At 60.8% G+C, this 20495-nt stretch overlaps 1 protein-coding gene across 6 annotated transcripts in view; it reads left to right on the top strand.

Annotated features, from left to right (window-relative positions):
- Nucleotides 1–20495, top strand: part of ADCY7 (adenylate cyclase 7) — a 57648-nt gene that overhangs the window by 32287 nt on the left and 4866 nt on the right. For 4 of the 6 annotated variants that reach the window (XM_040497989.1, XM_040497988.1, XM_040497985.1 and 1 more), the window contains exons 3-22: nucleotides 1642–1845; nucleotides 2718–2879; nucleotides 3617–3766; nucleotides 4088–4236; nucleotides 5047–5158; nucleotides 8063–8190; nucleotides 8361–8519; nucleotides 8820–8952; nucleotides 12427–12618; nucleotides 12753–12787; nucleotides 13290–13373; nucleotides 13600–13672; nucleotides 15047–15144; nucleotides 15862–15946; nucleotides 16332–16457; nucleotides 17332–17433; nucleotides 18057–18250; nucleotides 19108–19201; nucleotides 19606–19761; nucleotides 20320–20466. In XM_040497989.1, the coding sequence (XP_040353923.1) occupies nucleotides 1642–1845; nucleotides 2718–2879; nucleotides 3617–3766; nucleotides 4088–4236; nucleotides 5047–5158; nucleotides 8063–8190; nucleotides 8361–8519; nucleotides 8820–8952; nucleotides 12427–12618; nucleotides 12753–12787; nucleotides 13290–13373; nucleotides 13600–13672; nucleotides 15047–15144; nucleotides 15862–15946; nucleotides 16332–16457; nucleotides 17332–17433; nucleotides 18057–18250; nucleotides 19108–19201; nucleotides 19606–19761; nucleotides 20320–20466 (2583 nt within the window). Of the gene's footprint in view, nucleotides 1–1641; nucleotides 1846–2717; nucleotides 2885–3616; nucleotides 3767–4087; nucleotides 4237–5046; nucleotides 5159–8062; nucleotides 8191–8360; nucleotides 8520–8819; nucleotides 8953–12426; nucleotides 12619–12752; nucleotides 12788–13289; nucleotides 13374–13599; nucleotides 13673–15046; nucleotides 15145–15861; nucleotides 15947–16331; nucleotides 16458–17331; nucleotides 17434–18056; nucleotides 18251–19107; nucleotides 19202–19605; nucleotides 19762–20319; nucleotides 20467–20495 lie in introns of those variants that run through there. The other 2 variants (XM_040497987.1, XM_040497991.1) reach the window with 2 other exon arrangements.

Consider the following 20495-nt stretch of genomic DNA (forward strand, 5'->3'; position numbering starts at 1 on the left):
TCGGGAGCATAGTTAGGCTTTTAATTTTAATTTAATTTTGAAGTCTGGGGTGCTTTGCGAGCTTACATTCATTTGGCCAAGTAAACGACACTCCTTTTCTCCAAAGCAAACTTCTACGGAAGACCTAGGTCTGGGACAGCTCGCGTGTCATGACTCCCTCTTCCCAGCACTCCTTCTCTGGCCTCAGAGTCCTTCTCAACCCCGGTCTTGAGGCAGACGCCCCTGCTGTCATCTCTGACCTAGGCCTTGCCCCACCACGGCCACTGCTCTTGAGATGTGGCTAGTGTGGCTGAGGAACAGAAGCTTTAAAAAAGTAAATTAATTTCTCCCTTCCTCCTTCCCTCCTCCTTCCCTTTCTCCCTCCCTTTCTCCCTTTCTCCCTTCCTTCCTTCCTTCCTTCCTTCCTTCCTTCCTTCCTTCCTTCCTTCTTTCCGAGAGCATCAGCACGGTAGGGGCAGAGAGGGAGGGAGAGAGAGAATCCCAAGCACTGCAGAGCCTGAAGCAGGGCTCGATCCCATGAACCAAGAGATCATGACCTGAGCCAAAACTAAGAGTTGGATGCTTAACTAACTGAGCCACCCAGGTATCCCTGAGGAACTGAGTTTTTTTTTGTTTTTGTTTTTTAAGTTTATTCATCTATTTTGAGGGGGAAAGCATGAGTCGGGGAGGAACAGAGAAGGAGAGAGAAAGCATCCCAAGCAGGCTCCACACTGTCAGCATGGAGCCAGACACAGGGCTCAAACCCACAAACCTTGAGATCATGACCAGAGCTGAAGTTAGATGCTTAACTGACCAAGCCACCCAGGCGCCCCTGGTGTAAAATTAATCTTGAATAGCCACACGTGGCTAGTAGCCATTGTATGCAGCAGCAGAGTTCTAGAAGAAAACTTCAGAGACTACAGGGTGTTATCAGGGTGATATGGGTACAGCAGCCAGCACTCAGTGGGTGCACTGTCGGTGCTGCCTGTATCTGTGGCTGGAAACCGCAGGACATTGGTTTCTGCATTCAGCAAATGGTTACTGAATACCTACTGTATGCTGGCCCCCAGATCAGCCTCTGTGCCCGTGGAGCTTAGGGGCTTCTGGGGGAAACCAGGTGCTGTCCCAGCTGTGACTCTCCTTTCCTGTCAACAACCTCCCAGTGTCACACTTCTGTCTCTTTGCTCCAGCTCTTCCCCTGTCTGGGACGCCTTTGGTCAGCCTTTGCTCCTAACCTCCATTCATTCTGTAACAGACAGGAGCAGTGGCCTCCTCCAGGAGGCTTTCCACGGCTTTGCTCCTGCACTCTGGTGCTATCTGTCCCCCGCAGGTCCTCACAGAGCACCCTGGAAGCAGAGGAGGCCTGACAGGGAGGGGTTGGGGAGTGGTAGCATCACAGGGCTGGGCTGTGCAGGATCTCAGGGCTGCACAGGAAGCGACTGGTGAAGGATGGTGGTGAAGGCAACCTTAGCCAAGACAGCACAAAGCCTGAAGGTAAGGAAGAGCTTGGTGTTTAGACGGAGCATAGATGTCACCCGTGTGGAGAACACAGGTGACATTGCTCGGGGCAGCCTGGACAGGCTAGCCTGGCAGGCTTCCTGGAGGAGGCAGTGCCTCACTGGGGAAAGCTGAGGCATTTCTGTGTATGTTTGCCCTGCCCAGGACCCCTCTGGACACCAGACTGTCCTGGGGACGACCTTCTTCACACTTGCTGTGTTTGTGGTTCTCTACGTGCTGGTTTATGTTGAGTGCCTCGTCCGGCGGTGGCTCAGGGCCTCGGCGCTGCTCATCTGGGTCTGCCTTATGATGCTGGGCTATGTGCTGGTGTTCGACTCATGGATAAAGACAACCCACATGGGGGCACAGGTAACAGGGTGGGGGGACCCTGGTGTCCCCAGGGGCTGGATGCCACCACCCAGCTGTGCACCCAGAAACTCGTGCCTGCATTCAGTGTGCTGGCCTTGGGCCTTCCTCCTGCCATGGGTCATGGGCCTGTGACATAGGGTGGGCCCTGGGCTGATCTTGGGCCCCTGTCAGCTCTCTGAGCTGGAGAGATGGCTGAACTGGGAAGAGTGTCCCTGTGAATGTCCGGCTGGAGCATTGCAGGCAGACCCTCATTTGGTTGGAAATGACACAACTCCAGCTCAGAGAGGCAGAAAGGCACAAACGGGCCCGTGTGCCAGGAAAGGCTGGGGGCGCCAGTCCTGGGGCTCCAGCGGGATGGCCGGGTCCCAATTGCTCTCTGTTCTGTTTTCCCCTGTGCCATTTCATTCCCAGGCGGGCCATCCCCAGGTTGGGCTGATCTGCGGGGGGCGGCCAGTGAGCCGACCCTGCCCCAGCCTTTTGCCAATCACCATTCCTGTGGAGGGAGAGCCCCGGCAGTGGGTGCCAGGCGGGAATTCCCTCGACCACAAGGGCCTGAGTCTGACTCCTGGGGAGCCCTGGCCTCGGCCCCAGATCATAAATCAGCTCATAGGAAGTGATGGTTACTGTTGTCTGGGTCTGACCCAGAAGCAGACTTTGGCTTTTTCTCGTTCTATTGCAAGTCTGTCTCTGTCCCTCACCACTGGGAGGGGAAGAGGCCGCCCTGGGGGCAGAGGGCTCAGGATTCGGGTTTTGGGGGCCATCCCCAGAAGAATAGAGACTGCAGGGGCCCTGATGTCGGCTCGGTCTGGGGCTGTTTCCTGGGGCGGGGGCGGCGGGGCCAGTCCCTGAGCCTCATGATTCCCTGCCCCCAGGTGCCCTTCTTCCTCTTCATTGTGTTCGTGGTGTACACGCTGCTGCCCTTCAGCATGCAGGGGGCCGTCGTGGCGGGGGCAGTCTCCAGCATCTCCCACCTCCTCGTTATCGGGACTCTGATGGAGGCCTTCACGACGCCCAGTGTCCATGCAGGGCTGCAGGTGAGGTGTGCACAGGGGCCCAGGAGGGGGGCAGGTGGAGGCAGGGTCTGTGGTTTGGTCCCGAGGGCGGCGGAGTCCTGTGTGGGCGAGTCGGTCCTGAGGCCTCAGCACCCTGTTTTGCAGACAGATGGCCTCCAGGCTAGGCTTTCCCTCAGTCGGCTGGGGAAGCCGGCCCCCTGGGCAGGGCCATGCCCTGTGGCCTTTTTTTGCTGGCCTGTGGTGCCCCTGACGATCTGGCCCTCCTTCTCCAGTCCTGCTGTGTAGCTCAGCGTCACCTGCAGAGTCCCATGCTGATAGGGCTGGGAGCATATCCCCGGGCACCCTGTCTTGTGTCTTTGCATTGAGTGAAACATTCACAGTTAGTGGTGGCCAGGAGAGGTATTTTCCTCTGACCAGGCCTGGTGTCAGCTCTGGGAGACAGAAGCCGGAGCTCTGGGCACCTATCGGGATGCCATGCCTTCTGTGACTGTCCTCTGGGCCGAACTGAGATGATGCCTTTCTGCTTCCCTGGTCTCAGGGTCCCCAGCCTGAGACCTGGTCTAATCGTCACAGTGACTCTAGAGGACCAGCACCTGTCTGGGCCTCAGTTTCCCTGCCTGTCTGGGAAGGGTGCCAGCCTGAGTGGGTTGAAGGTCAGAGAATGGGGTTGGGGTGCCATCACCAGCCTGCTGAGGGGGCTGGTAGCCTGAGGGCACAGGCCAAGCCATATGCTGAGCCTGCCCTCCGCCCGCCCTCAGCTGCTGGCCAACGCTGTCATCTTCCTGTGTGGGAATCTCACGGGCGCCTTCCACAAGCACCAGATGCAGGACGCCTCCCGAGACCTCTTCACCTACACTGTCAAGTGCATCCAGATCCGTCGTAAACTGCGCGTCAAGAAGCGTCAGCAGGTGTGGACCCTGCCTCCCCCTAGAGCCACAGCCCGGTCCTCCCCGGCCCTGCCTGGCTGTCTCCCAGGCCCCACGCCCTGTGTCCTTTCTTGGTGGATGTCAGACACTCACTGAACAGTGTGAGCATGGGCCGCATGACTGGACAACCATGCAAGCTTTGCCCCTGGGGGTTGCTGGGGACATGGGAGGCTGGTGTCAGGACACAGGCCAGCGGAGATGGAGGGTGCGCCAGGCAAAGCAGGAAGGAACATAGAGAAAACAGAGGCCAGTCACCTAGGCTGGGGCCTCAAGACCCCCTGCCTGTCCTCCACCGGTGCTCAGGAGAACCTGCTGCTGTCGGTGCTGCCCGCCCACATCTCCATGGGCATGAAGCTGGCCATCATCGAGCGGCTCAAGGAGCGCGGGGACCGCCGCTACATGCCCGACAACAACTTCCACAGCCTGTACGTCAAGCGGCACCAGAACGTCAGGTGGGTCCCACAGGGGGTTTGGGGGAGGTGAATCTGAGCTCAGTCTCCCCATTTGTCTCCCCAGGGGGTCGGATCAGACCAGATTGGTGTCGGGAGAGATCCAGTAGCCCCCTAAAATTGTAAAGCTCTGCACATAAGTGGGGCCTTTAGGAAGAGAGGGGTCCTTTCAGGTGATCCGCAAGGGGGCACAGGCCCCCCTAAAAAGAGGCGAAGTCCCCTGGTCCTGACAGCCGTCTTTGGCAGATTCACAGCGGCTCCAGAATCTTATTTGAATGCACCAACCTCAGTGAGGTTGTCTGTGAGCTGGTCTGGAACTCATGGACTTTGAGCTGGGAGATCTGGTGCAAACTGAAGCTCTGGCTTCGAAGCGGGCCTTAACCAGAGCCTCAGTTTGCTCATCTGTGGAATGGGAGCCCTACAAGGGTAGTGTGTGTATGTCGAGTGTCGGGTGTGGAGCTTGGCTTGAGGGAGCACAGAGTCTCGTCTCACCAGCAGGCTTGGTTCTGAAGTCTGTGCAAAGGTGGGAAGGGAGGAGGGCATTCCGAGGCGCCTGTGAGAGCACCATCCTGTGGTCTGCAGTGATGGGGGCCTGGGGATGACAGTTTTCGATGGCCCTGTGACTCTGGGGCTTGCTGTGTTTTGCCTTAATACTAAGCCTCTGGAACGTTAATTCCTCTTTATGGCCCCGAGCTTCTCTCCTGTCCCTACGGAGGCTGAGGAGTGGCCGGGGTGATTGGGCTCAGGGCTGGCGGGTGCTCAGGGGCTTCCAGGGACCTGGCTCTGACCCTCCGGCTGCACCCCTGCCCCCAGCATCCTCTATGCCGACATCGTGGGCTTCACGCGGCTGGCCAGCGACTGCTCCCCCAAAGAGTTGGTGGTGATGCTGAACGAGCTCTTTGGCAAGTTCGACCAGATCGCCAAGGTGAGCCCGCGGGCCTTTGTGCTGCCCTTGTCCCCACGGGTGGCATGTGCCCAGTGCTGTGCTGACATGGGTGTGCGGAGGCCTGAATCGTAGCACTCAGTGAGCAAACACTTCCGAGGGCTCTGTGGTGGCAGCCAGAATCCTGTCCCCAGAGTGTGAGGTCAGGGGGGAGACTGCCAGTACACGTCGGGGGATGCACAGGGGCTCAGGAGGGCTGCCTGGAGGAGGAGATGGCTCTATCTCACCGCATGAGGGCATCAGAAGCAGGCCTCCCCAGGGAGCTTGGGAGGCCTTTGCAAAATGCTGGGCCTCACCCACAGGGTGCCTTCTGACAAGATCCCTGGTGAACCGTGTGCACATTAGAGTTTGAGGAACCTAAAAAGAGACCCTGAAGAGGAAAAGCAATGGTTCTGGGCAGAGGGAACAGCGTGTGCAAAAGGTTGGAATAAAAGGAAGCCTCTGGGGGCCCTTGAAGTGAGTGTGGCTCAGTGTGAGTGGACAGAAGATGAGGGAGACGAAGCCCCAGGGTCAGACATGCAAGGACCTAGGGCTGAGATGAGGAGAACTTGATCCGGGGACCCTGGGGAATGTGGCAGATGCCAGAGTGGGGGTGGGCATTGGGTGAGGAGGGTCTCCCAGGTACAGCTGACCAGGGAGAGGTCTGGAGACTAAGCAGGGCTGGGCTGGGCTATCACTGTTCATCTTCACGAGCAGCACTGGGACTGGGGGAGGGGGCAGGGAACAGATATTTGTGGGTCGGGGGATCGTGTGTGTGTGTGTGTGTGTGTGTGTGTGTGTGTGTGTACTGTTACTTGTTAATTTACCGAATGGTCCCGAGACCTGCCGAGTGGCAGCCTTGAGCTCAAGTGGGGGCCTTGGCCCTGCCCTCAGATTGCTCCCAGCCTGTATGCTATGTGCTTTGAAGAGGGGTGCAGGGAGCTGGGGGGCCTGGGGAGCAGCTGGGCCAGCTTCCGGTGAAGACAGGCTTAGTGGTGGCCACTAAGGAGAGACCCAAGTGTTAACACTGAAGGCCGAGGCTGTCTATGCTGGCTGCACACCTGAATCAGGTTGAAAGCTTAAATAAAATGCTAGCACCCATGCCCGCACTTGGGAGAGATTTTAAGAGCCTCCCGGGTGACTCCGTGTGTGGAGAACCAGTGGTGTGGACCCTGATGGGAGGTGAGTTCGGGCCCCGCAGCAGGAGGACTCTTTCATGGTCAGAGCTGCTCTGTTCTAGGAGAGACTGGCCCCCCAGGAGTGGCCTCCGTCTTAGAGAATGACCACCACGGGGGGTGGCTAAACTACCGGAGAGCACTACTGGCCAGGAGTGCCCTGGAGCACTGTCCCTTGGGGTATTGTGGACCGAGTGACTCAGAGCCTGTCTAGTCTGGAGCCTTCCTTCAGGAGCCTCCTTCCTTCATGACATCTCTTAAACCAGCAGGTGGGAGTTCCCAGTAGATGGGCCATATGTGGGCCAAGAGCCTGGGTTTCCAGTCACAGGTGGCTCTTTCCTTGCCACAAAGCCTGGGGACCTGCTGTTGTCCTCTTGGACGCCACCTTCCTTCTGTGGCAGGCGCAGGAGGCAGGTCCTTTGTACAGATGGGGAGAGGGACGCATTCCAGCTGGAGTGTCTAGTTCCTAGGCAGGGCTGGTCCCAGACTTCTGTCCTATCAGCAGATTCCAGATCCGTACCCTCTTTCTGAGAGCCAGGGCCGACCCTCCCAGAGGCACCTGCACCACATCTGGACTCAGGACCCCACCACCCCCAACATACACAACTTCGTTGGTTTCTTTTTTATTGTCTAATTTTTTTTTAATGTTTTATTTATTTTTGAGAGAGACAGAGAGAGTGCGAGCGGGGGAAGGGCAGAGAGAGAGGGAGACACAGAATCCAAGGCAGGCTCCAGGCTCCGAGCTGACGGCACAGAGCCGGATGCGGGCTGACGAACCGTGAATCATGACCTGAGCTGAAGTCGACGCTCAACCGACTGAGCCACCAGGCGCCCCTAACTTCCCTGGTTTCTAAGTGTCAGGGTGGGGCATCAGCCTGGGGGATGTGGGCTCGCCTAAGTCTCTGACGGACAGCCCAGCTCCAGAGGGCAGCGCTGTGCTTGTCTGGGGTGGAGATGAGGGTGGCTGGAGCCCTGAGCCTGAGTCTCCAGGCTGGGCCTCCAGGCCCTCTCCAAGGTTCCTGCTGCTTTCTAGAAAAGCCACTGTCTTCCCATCCCTTGGCAGCCAGGGCCCAGCAGGAAACAACTGGCACTCACTCAAATGAGGTCATTGGAAGAAGGTTTAGTAAAGGGACTGCTCATAAAGGCGTGGCTGGTACAGGGACTGAATGGGAGGGATGGTGCCCTACCTGGTCACTGAGGCTGGGCATGGGAGGGGACGGGCACCAGATCTGGAGGCCGAGGACACCTGTGTTCCAGGAGGTTAGCCAGCCTTTAGCCCTCCATTTTCTCCTTAGCACTTTCACCGCTGGATGTCTAGTTTAGTGTCTAACTGCCGCTAGTGTGTGAGCCCCACGTTGTGGGGAGTTTTGTCTGTTTTGCTCCCTGTGTGTTCCAGTGCCTTGGGTGGGGCAGGGAGCTCACGGACATTTCAGCATTGCATGACCGGATGAAGCAAAGACAGTGCCTCTCCCAGAGGCACTCGGGTGGCCATCCCTGGTAATACCCGCTCTGACCCCTGATTCTTGCTTAGGGGTTCCCTCTGGAGAGTCCTCCGTATCCCCAGTCCTTTTGTCAGGCCCAGAAGCGGCTACTGGTGGCTGGTACCCCAGAGGAAGCGTCTGGCCACGAAGGAGTCTGGCTCACTCTGGAGAGTATGGGGAGGTGCCTGGCACGTGTGGACCCCAGCTCTTAGCCATCTGCCGACCAGGCCCCTGCTTGCCTTGCCCTGCAGGCCAATGAGTGTATGCGGATCAAGATCCTGGGCGACTGCTATTACTGTGTGTCGGGCCTGCCCGTATCCCTGCCCACCCATGCCCGGAACTGTGTGAAGATGGGGCTGGACATGTGTGAGGCCATTAAGTAGGTACCATGGGCAGAACCGGGGCACTGGGTCCTGCTTCCCAACGCGTGGTAGGGAATGCACTGGAACCACTTTGCAGTTGAGGAAACTGAGGCTCGGGGCGAAAGTGGCTCGCCTGGGTCCCTCAGCAGCCCTGGCTGGGATGGGGTGACTGGACTGCTCTGCCCAGGCAGGTGCGAGAGGCCACAGGTGTGGACATCAGCATGCGTGTGGGCATCCACTCGGGGAACGTGCTGTGTGGTGTCATTGGGCTGCGCAAGTGGCAGTACGACGTGTGGTCCCACGATGTGTCTCTGGCCAACAGGATGGAGGCGGCTGGAGTCCCTGGGTGAGGCGCAGCAGGACGGTGGCGGGGTCAGAGGCCGTGGGCCAACTCTGGGTTGGGGGCTTAGGGTGGGGTCAGAGATGGGAGCAGTGACCTCGCGTTGGGGGAGCCAGTCCGGGCTCTGGCCTGCTCGGCCCCGCCCATGGTGCCCCCCCCCCCCCCCCCCCCGCCCGCCCGGCCCCGGGGGGGGGGGGGCCGGGGGGGGGGGGGGGCGGCCCGCCCCCCCCCCGGGCCCCCCCCCCCCCCCCCCGGTGGACGCCAGCCTCCTCTGGGCCCTGCTGCTCTGACTCGTGTCTCCCCCAGCCGGGTGCACATCACAGAGGCCACGCTGAACCACCTGGACAAGGCGTATGAGGTGGAGGACGGGCACGGGCAGCAGCGGGACCCCCACCTGAAGGAGATGAACATCCACACCTACCTGGTCATCGACCCCCGGGTACGAGGGCTCAGAAGAAGCAGCCGGGCGGGAGGGCCTCGCTCAGGAGACCCTGGGAGCCGGGGCTGTGCAGGGGAGCAGGGTCCACACCCTGGGGGAAGATCCCCATGGAGGGGAGAGTGCTTTTCTCTTCCAGGCTGTGGAGACGTGGGGTAGCAGCCTGCCCAGGGTAGGGGTGAGCTCCGCCTCACGGAGTACATTCTAGGCTCCAGTGCCTCTGGGCCTCAGTGTTCTTGTCTGTGCCATTGGAATAACAGCAGTGCCTACCTCAGGAGGAGGAGGAGCTAGTCTGAGTGAGGCCCTCACCATAAAGGGGCACCTCATAAACGTCCCAGAAATGATAGTCGCTGTTACTTTATTTTCTGGGGGGTTGTCACTAATTTCCTCGATTTTGAAAAGACACATTTTTAAAATGTGCTTTGGCTGAGTCAGGAGAGTGGGACTAGGCAGGAGCCTAGGGTTCTGCCCCCCAGTGGCCGCCTAACTGGCTGGTGCCGTCACTTGCTGGGGGGTGGGGAGACCCCACTTTCCTCAGGACCCCGTGGCGGGGGTAGCTGCTGGGCTGCCGTAAGGCCGGTAGGCCCTGGCCCTGCCCTGCGCCCACACAGCCTTCTTTCCTGCCACGGGAGGCCCGCTCGTCTGGCGGCCTCGGTGAATCATCCTTGGGACTTGCTCAAGAATGTCAGCCCCGACAGGCTCTTTCCAGCTCCCTCTCTCTCTAGCCTTGGCCGTCCTCAGAGCTGGCCCGACAGTCTGTGGGGGAGCAGAGGGCCGGCCTGTGAGCCTCCCCAGGCCCCAGGGGCGCCATCCTGCTCCTCAGGGATGGGAACTGCTCAGCAGCGTCCCCTCCCCTAATGTGGGCCATGGGTGCTGAGTGAGCTTCTGGGGAAACTCTTTCCGGGTACCTGGGGCTGTCATGGAATACGGTGTGGCCCCTCACCCTGTACCCCACAGCTCTGGGCCCCACCCTCTTTTCCACCCACCCCGCCCCTCCCTCCTGAGAGCCCTTCAGCCCCTGTCCCTCCACTGCCAGGCTCTTTGTACCCCAGGACCCTTGCCACTGCTGCTGTCTCTGCCCACAGCCCTCTTCGCTCTGAGGGCTCAGATGCTCCCATTTGTTTGTCGTCTCTGCTTATTTACTGTCTGCGTGAGCTGCACGTGGGCCACCTTGGGGCAGGGGGGCCCCTCTTCTCCAGGCTGCAGTCCCTGCACCTTGAGTGCTTCCCGACAGTGGAGCAGGTGCTCAGAGAGCCTGTGAGCTGATGAAGCAGAGCCCTGGTCCCGCAGGCCAGCGGTGGGCACGGTCCCACCGGGCCGCCGCCTCAGCCAGGCAACCACGGGGCTCCTAGGCGAGCTTGAGTTTCACATAAACAGCAAAGAAGAAGTTTTTAGCATGAGCGTGTTTTGGGCAGGATCTCACGGGGCGTCCGACATTTTCCCCAGCAGCCCTGCCTTCCCCCATCTTGGTTGAATGTCATTCATTCACAGAGTTGAAAATTCAGAGGGCACGAAGGGGGTGTTGTGGACAGTCGCCCTCACGTCCTGTGTGCAGCTGGCATGTCCCCACTAAAGGGGACCGGCGTGGTCGAGATTCTTGAGTTCCTTGCACAGACAGGTCTGTGCACATGTAAATAGACTGAGAGACGGTCATCTGCCCTTGCCAAGCCCAGGGTAGCGTGCCCCACCCTGTTGCTTTCTTCACCTGATGACATATTTTGGAGACATGTCCTTGTGTGTGCACAGAGGCCACCACACGCAAGCTCAGGGTCGTCTCCTGTTGTGGACGTGGAGGCCCTTTCCCATCTTGGGCCTCTGTGGGCTCTGACACCGTTTCTTAGGTGTGAGGACCCCCGGGGGACAAGTGTCCAGAGGTGGCAGGTGGGGTCACCTGTGGGCTGCTGAAGGTCACAAGTGACCTCCCCGTTCCTGCTTCTGAACAGGTGCATTTTTACTCTGAGCTGATGGATCTTTATTTTTTTATTTAAACAAATGTTTTTTAATGTTTATTTTTGAGAGAGACAGATGTGAGCAGGGGAGGGGCAGAGAGAGAGGGAGACACAGAATCGGAAGCAGGCTCCAGGCTCTGAGCAAGCGGTCAGCACAGAGCCCAACGTGGGGCTCGAACACGTGAACTGTGAGATCATGACCTGAGCCGAAGTCGGACGCTTAAGCCATTGAGCCACCCAGGCGCCCCTGAGCTGACGGATCTTTATAGACATTTATTTCTTGGGGAGCCCAGGTGTCTGGAAAGTGCTAGCGACCCTGAATTTGAGCAGCCGGGTGCTGTGTGGGTAGAGTTACCCACCACTGGAGGGGAGACAGAGAATGTGGCCTCCCCTGACCTCAGGGCAGGCCGCTGTCTGCAGGGCACAGCACATTCTCTGGACCCCAAAACTCTTCACAGAGGCTGGACTCCAGCTGTTCCTTCCGGTGGGGCAGACGGACATTTCTCAGGGTTTAAAAATGTTTCTATCCCGAAAGGAGGCTAGAAGTTTCCAGGCAAGCTGCCGCCTGTGGCTTAGCGAGTGTTTGTGGCTGTAGGTGCTGGTCCATGTGGGTGTTTGCAGGGACCCAAGGAGACAGGGACTCTTGGAAGGCAGGAACCTTCACAGGGTAGGGGACTTGCAGATGACCCAAATTTGTCTTTGGTGGCCTTGGCGCTCTCTCTCTTCTCTAGTCCTGCCCACCCTCCCCAGCAGGGAGGGGTCCCCAGCTGTTGTTCCTTGTGGGGGAAGGGGGCCATGGAGAGGCAGGGCCTGGCTAAGACACCCCGGGCCTGCCACGGCCACGGCAGGCACATGGCAAGTAACGGTCCCTGCTGTGGCGTGGGGGCCACATGAGGGGAATGCCCTGGAACGCTGCCCCAAGGGGTGGGGCTGGCCCCTTGTTGGCCGGCGCTCTGTCTCTCAGGTTCCTGGCCCACAGTCCTCTTCCTGCAGCTGTTCCTTCAGGAAGGACGTGTGCCGGCCACATGTGGGTGGGCAGGGTAGGCGGCCAGTGGCTTTCCTGGGCACTGTCTCCCCAGGGTGTCTCTGCGGGGAGAGGCCAGTGGGCTTTCAGGCCCCGAGGACAGTGGCTCCACAGAGCTTCACGGGCCCAGTGGGGCCTTAGGGCTTAGGACTTTAACACGATCTTTCCCTGGGGACACGGGGAAGGATCTGAGGGGCTGTGCACAGTTGTGTGTGACCCCCAGTGTCCTGCCCGCCTTGGAAGGACAGGGCTGGAGCCGGGACCTGCCCTGCAGCCCAGCCGAAGAGGGTCCTGGGCCGCAGCCAGTCCCCAAGGAGATTGCAGACCCGTAGTGTTTCTGCCGTTTTCTCTTTCCACCAGCCTGGCCAGCGCTCTGGGCAGCATTCAGTGTCGGGCGGGGGTGGGGGGGTGGGGAGGAGTGGGGGTTGGGCAGGATCCGGACAGTGGCCCCTTCCTGGGCTGAGGGTAGGGGACTAGACAGGCTGTGTCTGTGTCTGCCCGCAGAGCCAGCAGCCGCCCCCGCCCAGCCAGCACCTCCCCAAGCCCAAGGGGGATGTGGCCCTGAAGATGAGGGCGTCCGTGCGCATGACCCGCTATCTCGAGTCCTGGGGGGCCGCACGGCCCTTTGCACACCTCAACCACCGCGAGAGCGTGAGCAGCAACGAGACCCCTATCCCCAACGGACGGAGGCCCAAGGTAGGACCCTCCCTCCCAGACTGCTCTGCACCTGCCCCGAGGATCCGAGAATGCGGGAGATGATAGACCCAGTTTTGGGACAGACTTACGGGTCCTGCTTTGCAGAATAACTTCCTCTCTCCCTTCTCTTCCAGGCCATTCCCCTGCGGCGCCACCGGGCCCCTGACAGGTACATGCACTGTGCCCTCCTCTCTGTCAACCTGTGGCCTCTTTTCCTGGCCAAATCCTGCCCCCGTCACCTCCTCCAGGCAGGCTGCCTTGACCATCCTCTGTCCAGGAGGGTAACCCTGACCATGGAGTTTGCCATGGCTTGGCTCAAAGTGTTTCTAGGAATCAGAACTTTACAGTAATAGAGTTGTGTACCCACCCCGCGGTCGGGTCAGTGGGGTTGGTGTGAGGGACCCGTGTGTGTTTAGCGGAAGAGGCCTTAGCCTGGGGGCCCAGGTCTGTCCTTTGCTTCTTATTGAGCTGCTGGCCAGCTAGGTGATGCTGCTTGGTGTGGGGTCTCCACTTGCCCTCTCTGGGCCTCAGTGGGACCTTCCTGTGTCCCTGGGGCCTCTGGCAGGCATCTGGGGACCCATCCGGGTGAGCCCTCTCGTCTACACTCCTGCCTTTGGGCAAGTTGTGGTCCTGGGGTGATGCAGTTGTGGGTTTCCGGGTTTCCTATCCAGGAGTGCATCCCCCAAGGGCAGGTCTGAGGACGACTCCTACGATGAGGAGATCCTCTCGGCCATCGAGGGGCTTAGCTCCACGAGGTGAGACTCTGAGGCCTCTCCTTGTCCTGTCCCCCTCCGATGGGGGTTCCCCATTTGGCCAGGCCCACCCTGTGCCCTGGTGTCTGGAGGCCCAGATCCAGTTGTGTCCACGGTGGCTCCTTCGCCTCCTGCGGGTGGGCCCCGTCTCCTCCCCCATCTCCTCCCAAGGGTGGGGCCCCCTAGTCCCCCGGGCTAGGTCTCACGGCCTGTGTCTGCCACCCCCCAGGCCCTGCTGCTCCAAGTCTGATGACTTCTACACCTTTGGGTCCATCTTCCTGGAGAAGGGCTTTGAGCGAGAGGTGAGGGCCCCTGAGCAGCCCCAGGAACGAGGGCTCCAAGGCCTGGGGGTGGGGGGTTGCAGAAGTGAAGGCTGTGGGACAGCCAACAACTCCCACGTCTGTTCAGGGTTGGTGGTGGGGAGTCACCCCGGCTGGCCGTGGGGGTGGGGGTGGGGCCCAGTCTGGCTCTGTTTGGACTCTCTTCCTGCTGGCTCACCCCTGATATGCCCCCCCCCCCCCCCCCCCGCATCAGTGAGTCTCCCTCTTGGGTCTGGGACAGGCTCCATTCAGATGCTAGGAGCTTTGCCCATAAGGGCCAGTGCACGCCTTAGTCTGACAATATCAGCCTTATAGTTAGGAAAAAGGGCTTCTCCCTCTGGCTGCACGATGACATGCTTTTTGTACCAAGTGTTTACTTATTTCTTGAGCGCCTACTGGGTTCTGGCAGTGTCCCAGGTACACACGTTATGCCACTGAAACCTCACGTGGTGGGACAGATGGCTGCTTGCTGCCTACTTCATAGACCCTTGATCTGTGTGGCCAGTGCTGGGACCTCTCTCCCCTCTCAGCGTCCAGGACTGGGGGGGTCTTTCTCTAGCTGGGGCTCCCTGAGCTGGCGGCTCCGTAGGAGCTTGGAGTCTGGGGGAGGTGTGGTCATCGGGAAACCTGTCTGGCAAGCCTTCCACTAGCTGTGTGACCCGGGTGGGCTGCTGGACTCTCTGAGCCTCAGGGTTGGTTGGTTTGTTTTTTCAAGTTTTATTTATTTATTTTGAGAAAGAGAGCACGAGTAGGGGAGGGGCGGAGAGAGGGAGAGAGAATCCTGAGTAGGCTCTGCGCTAAGTGCGGGGCTTGCTCCCACTGATGTGTGGCTCGATCTCACGACCACGAGGTCACGACCTGAGCCAACATCACGAGTCGACTGAGCTGTCCAAGTGTCCCAGCCTCAGTCTGCTCATCTGCGGTAGGAGCCCTGTGGCTGGAGACCATGAGATTGTGCCCGGTGTAGGGGGGCAGACAGCACTAGCTAGGGGCTCAGCCCCGGCCTTACTCCTTGGTTTGGGCTGGGGACGGACCCACCACCAGCCCAGAGCTCAGACTTGGTTCCCATCCACAGGCTTGGGGCCATGGGCTCTTCAGGGACCTGGGAAATCAAGTCAGAGACCCCGGGGGAGGGGGGGTGGGGGAGGGGCAGGGACGGCTCTAAACATCAAGGAGCCATGCCCAGTGGAGCTCATGAGGGTTATTTGGTCGTGATGATGTCCCATCGCCACCTGGAGCTCAAGGAGGGTGTTTTTAAGGTGATTAGCTCGAGCCGGGGTGGGCGATGAAGGGGTCAGAGCAAGTGGCCCTGTGGGTGGGGCCTCTGCCACCCCTGATAGTCCCCACCGCCCCCAGTACCGCCTGGCGCCCATCCCCCGGGTCCGCCACTATTTCGCCTGTGCCAGCCTCGTCTTCGTCTGCATCCTGCTCATTCACATCCTGCTCTTGCCCAGGTCAGTTGGTGTGGCGGGACCGTCCAGCCCACTGGGGTCGGGCCAGGAGGGGCGGTGACCTTGTACGGCTCACCAGAGGACCTGCCGGCGCTCTTGACCGGCAGGAGGGGGCTGGTTTTTGAGACGGGAGAAACTGGACTGGGGTTGTGGCCGCACACCTGGGGTCACTAGAGCTGATTTTTGTTGTCACTGACTGTCCGGCTGCAGGCCTCCCTCTCCCACACACGCCTCCCCTCCCCAGTCCCCTGTGGGCTTAGGGCCCTCTCCGGGCACACGGCCAGGGTATCAGGAGCTGCGGAGATTCGTGCTTCTGTTTCAAAGGCCCTGCTGGGTGGGGGGAAGGGTTGGGGGTGAGGTCACAGGGAAGGAGTAAGGTCAGCTACTTGGCGGTTTCGGGAAGGGTGGTCTGGCCAAAGGGTCCGCGAGGATTGGGGTTCAGTATGTGCCTAATAAAGACCAAATAGGAAGCACTTTTTTATGGCACTTTGGTGCCGGACAGGAGTCTAAAGTCTGTGGAACCACGGGCCCTACGTGCCGGGAGTGGGCAGCTGGACCACAGTTCTCAAAGATCCCCTTTGCTGAGTGTAGGCAGTAGTCTGGGAGGGGCAGGAAGTGGCCGGGAGCTGGAGAATTGGGGTGCTGGGGGGTGGGGGGGGCCTGCCTGTGGCTTGGCCCTGGGCAGACGGTCCTCCAGAACTAAGGTCTTCTCCTCTCCAGGATGGCGGCCCTGGGTGTGTCCTTCGGGCTGGTGGCCTGTGTGCTGGGGCTGGTGCTAGGCCTGTGCTTTGCCCACGAGTTCCTGGTGAGTGGGAAAGCCCGAGCGGGCACCTGGCTGGGCCCTGCCCCACCGGCCCTCCCGCTGCCTCCACCCTTCCCCGGAGCCCTCCGTGCTCAACTTCGCCCCTCCTGCCTGGATGACAGTTTGCCGGGTGCTTCTCCCAGTAATCTGCCCTCCCAGGCTGCTGGTGGCCCCCAAGTGGCTGTGGCCGTCCCCGGCCCGAAGGGTGGGAACGTCCCTTCTGTCTGTGCACCCCATGAGTGCTGAGCTCTGGGCTGGGCACGGGCACAGCGCACCTGCTGACGGTCACTAGCGGAGCTCTTGGGAGCTTGCGCATCCGCCGGGCCGCTGCACCGTGGGCTCCTTGTCCGGGTGCTGGCGCCGGCCACCTGACCCCGTGCCTCCACAGAGGTGCTGCCCCGCCCGAGGGACACTGCAGGCCATCTCCGAGAGGGTGGAGACCCAGCCCCTGCTGCGGCTGTCCCTGGCCATCCTGACCATTGGCAGTCTGCTCAGCATCACCATCGTCAACCTGGTGGGTTCCGGGGGTGGGAGAGGCGGGCCCTGGCAAGGACCCCTCGAGCCTGTGCACGCTTCCCGGGTGGAGGGGGCCAGTGTTTGACCCTGGGAAGCTTCAGATTCTCGAATCCCATCATCCTGTTGCCTGAGAGCTGCATCTGGTGTAGCCCCTGCAGAGCGCAGCGGGCAGGCTCTGGGAGGTTCCCGAGGCAGGCCCGGTTTGCAGACGAAGACTTGGGGACCCCATAGAGCTTCTGTGGCTAGCCCCACGAGGCCGCAATGTCTTGAATCACCAGCGTTTTGGCATTCTCTCCTTTCTTTGTGGTCCCCTGAGGAGGCCCTGTCTTTCTCTCTCTGAGACTCCATTTCCTCACTAAGGAGTGGTTCCCCGGGCACAGGCCCGAGGGACACTTGAGCCCCTGCTTCTCAGGCCTTGCTCGCGTGCTCAGTGCTGCAGACAGCACCTGTCCCTGCTGGTCCTCCCAGCTCTGACATCTAGAGCTAGGGTGTCTCCGTGTCCTGGAGACTCTGCGACCACCACACTGTGTCACCCGGGGAGCAGGGGGCTCATTGTCCATGTTGATCCCAGCTTCTCCCCCCACCCCCCACACCTCCCACCACCAGCCTCTGATGCTCTGGGGACAGTGTGCGTATGGCTTCATTCTACACCCTTCTCTCCCCCAGACCCGACCCCACTGTGGAGCTGAGGACCGTGCTGGGGAATCGGGGCAGTGACTCTGGCCACACTCAGAGCTGGGCCGGGCAGATGTCGCGGAGGCCTCGGGCCCAGCCCTCCGGCCCCTCCCCACCCCCAGCCCTGCTTGGTCCTGGCAGGTCCTGGATTCCCAGGTCCCCGGACCACGCCTCATGGTGACCTGTCTCCTCTGTAGCCGCTGATGCCTTTCCCGGCCCTGAGGCAGCCTGCAGGCAACCAGAGCTTGGCGGATGGGGATGTGAGCAGCAGGGAGCTGGCCCCGTGCGAGCTCCTCCCGGTGAGTGCGGCCGGACTTCTGGGCACCGCGTGTCCCCACCTGGACCGCTCCCACACAGCTCGGGACGTTGAAGGCACTCATCCCGAGTGGTGGTGAATTGGGAGCTGGTCTCTGAAGGGCAAGAAGGTTATGGGACAGGGGGGTGGAGCGGGGCCAGTTGGGAGATGGGGCCAGGGGTGGCTTTGATCTAGATCAGGGGGGACCATGAGTCTCTCTCTTCTGGGGGCAGTGGGGAGCCACAGCATGATTTTGAGGAGAGGAACGTGGGCAGAGATGCACTTCGGGAAGGGCAGGCTCCTGGCCGAGCCGGAGGCAGGGAGGCCGCTCGGGTGTGTGTGTACCACCTTGGTCACGTCCACATGCCACCGCCTTCTTTCCTTTAGAGGAGCCCGTTTGCCGCAGGTAGAAGCAAACATACCGTGAAGTTTTAGACTCTGTTGTCTGCTTTGTTAAGAAGGGTCGTCAAGGCAAGAGGGCAGCGCTGCAGACAGGCCGGCTCCTCACGGGTTCCCCAAGCGGGGCCAGGGCTCCGGGTCAGTGTGCCGCGGCTAGAGGCGGCCCTCTCTGGTGACCCCCGGTCCGGGGGGTGCCTCGCGGTGACCGACGTCCCCCCGCCTCCCCAGTATTACACCTGCAGCTGCATCCTGGCCTTTGTCGCCTGCTCCGTCTTCCTGCGGATGAGCCTGGAGCTGAAGGTGGTGCTGCTGACGGTGGCCCTGGTGGCCTACCTGGTGCTCTTCAACATCTCCCCGTGCTGGCAGTGGGACTGCTGCAGCCACAGCCTGGCCAACCTCACCAAGACCAACGGCACCCTCAGGTGGGGCCCGCGGCACCCATCCCGACCGCGCTCCACGGCAGCACCTCCCTTTGGTTCCGCCGTCGTTTCGAGCTGCGGGACGGTTGCGTTGGGTCCCGTCTGGACTGGACGCCTGTGGGGTGGACCTGCAGGTGGCATGCTTGCCATGTGACAGGCAAGCGACGGTCTCGGGCCGCTACGCTCAGAGCTGGAGAGGGACTCATTTGCAGGTTCTCTGGGAGACGCCCCTGGTCGCACGGAGGCCTCCTGGGTCATCCGGTCTCTATGCCGCTCGGGGGGTGGGTCGGGGGGAGGCCTCAGCTCTAGTCCAGTCCCCCTCCTTCATCCGTGTCCTGGAGGTCCAGAGAGTTCTGGAAAGCACTGTTGTCTGACACTCGAAGGGCTGGCGTGTGGGTGCTTTTGGGGGCTCTCGGCCCCTGTGGGTTGAGGAGAGGGGCCTGGCTCCCCTTGAACTTAGAAGGCTGGAGTTTCGGGACCCAGAACAAAACCTGCTCCTGTGGGTCTGCGGCACCTGCAAACCCCATCTGCCAACCTGGAAGTCCCTGACTCACTTTGAGGACTCACCTGCCTGCAGTGCTTTTCCTGCAGACTTTGCTGTGGCTATCCCTGGGCATCCGGGTGTGAGCTGTGGTGTCGCCGTGGTGAGGCCTCTCCCACCTCCCCGTCAAACCCTCTTCTGTACAAGTTGATGCTGCCTTTAGCGTCTCCGCCACGAGGACATGAGCTCGGATGGCAGAGATCTCTGTCCCGTTCACGCCTTCCCGCAGGCTGGCTCTGGCCCGCCCCCCGCCGCCCCCTGCATCTGAGGACTGGGCAGGAGGCTGGAGATGACTCCTGCTTTTTCCCTTCGTGTCCAGCAGCTCCCCGTTCTGTCTGTGGAAGGACCCGAAGGCAATGATCAATTTCTACCTGGTTTTGTTTTACGTCACCCTCATCATGCTCTCCAGACAGGTACCGCCTGGGGAGCCCCCAGCGTCCCTTGCTCAGCTCGGAGAGAGACCTGGGATGGGGCGGGAACTTCCGCAGATTTGGGGCAGACAGCCCTGCAGGGAAGCTCTGGTCCCTCAGGGAGGGGTCCCTGCGTCCTCACCTCCCTGTTATCGCCTCCCATCAGGACACCAGTGACGTCTGGTCACGTGGGTCACTTGAGAACTGAGTCACGGCTGACTGGGACTCTAAGGCCACTGGGAGGTGGCTGCTGAGTGGGAGCCATTTGCTGGGGACAGAGGGTGGAAGGGCGGACGGGACGGCTCCGCAGCCCCAGGGTGATGGGCGCGCCCTGCTGCTTCTCGGCCTGTGTCGTTCTGCCCCTGCTCACCGCGGCCAGGACACTGATGCTCCCCCGTCGTCTGCAGATTGACTATTACTGCCGCTTGGATTGCTTGTGGAAGAAGAAGTTCAAAAAGGAACACGAGGAGTTTGAAACTATGGAGAACGTGAACCGCCTCCTTCTGGAGAACGTCTTGCCAGCCCACGTGGCCGCACACTTCATTGGTGACAAGTTAAATGAGGTGCGGTGCGAGCGGGGCCTGGGTCACTAGGGCAGGGCGTCTGAGGGTCCGGATGCAGCCCCTGGGACCTCACGTCCCGGGGCCCTGGACCTCGCCCCTGTACGAGGGGGCCCACGGGTCAGGGTGGCTGTGAGGACCGGATGTACGTCCAGGCATTTGTCATCCGGACAATCCGTGTGGATGAAAGCGTGCGCTCCGCCAGTTCTGGGTCACCGTTTCACAGATAAGGAAGCAGGCCCGATGGGTGCGGAAGCCAGGTCTCCTGTGATCTGGGACCTCCTCCCACCCCAGGGGCTCTCAGCCTCAGCCAGGAGACCCAGGGTACCGAAGGGCCAAAGCCAACCAGGGCCTGGCCTGCCCCAAGCAGCGGACTCATGGCCTTATTTCTGTAACAGCCCCCAGATGGGCCTCCGTGGAAGCCGGGCGGAGCGGCACCTGCCTGGCGCCCCCTCCCGAATTTGGTGGGGCGGCCGAGGAGCCACGTCCCTGTCTGCTCCCGGTCCCTTTTGGGGCCGGGGGGGCCTAAGGTGGCCTGCTTCCTTCCCCGCCCCCACCCAGGACTGGTACCATCAGTCCTACGACTGCGTGTGTGTCATGTTTGCGTCGGTGCCGGACTTCAAAGTCTTCTACACAGAGTGCGACGTCAACAAGGAGGGGTTGGAGTGCCTGCGTCTGCTGAACGAGATCATCTCCGACTTCGACGAGGTAGGGCCTCCGGGCCGAGCCGCGGGGGG

This window comes from Herpailurus yagouaroundi, unplaced genomic scaffold, assembly GCF_014898765.1.
Source record: "Herpailurus yagouaroundi ecotype Mexico unplaced genomic scaffold, PumYag 190, whole genome shotgun sequence".
Classification (NCBI taxonomy): Eukaryota; Metazoa; Chordata; class Mammalia; order Carnivora; family Felidae; genus Herpailurus; species Herpailurus yagouaroundi.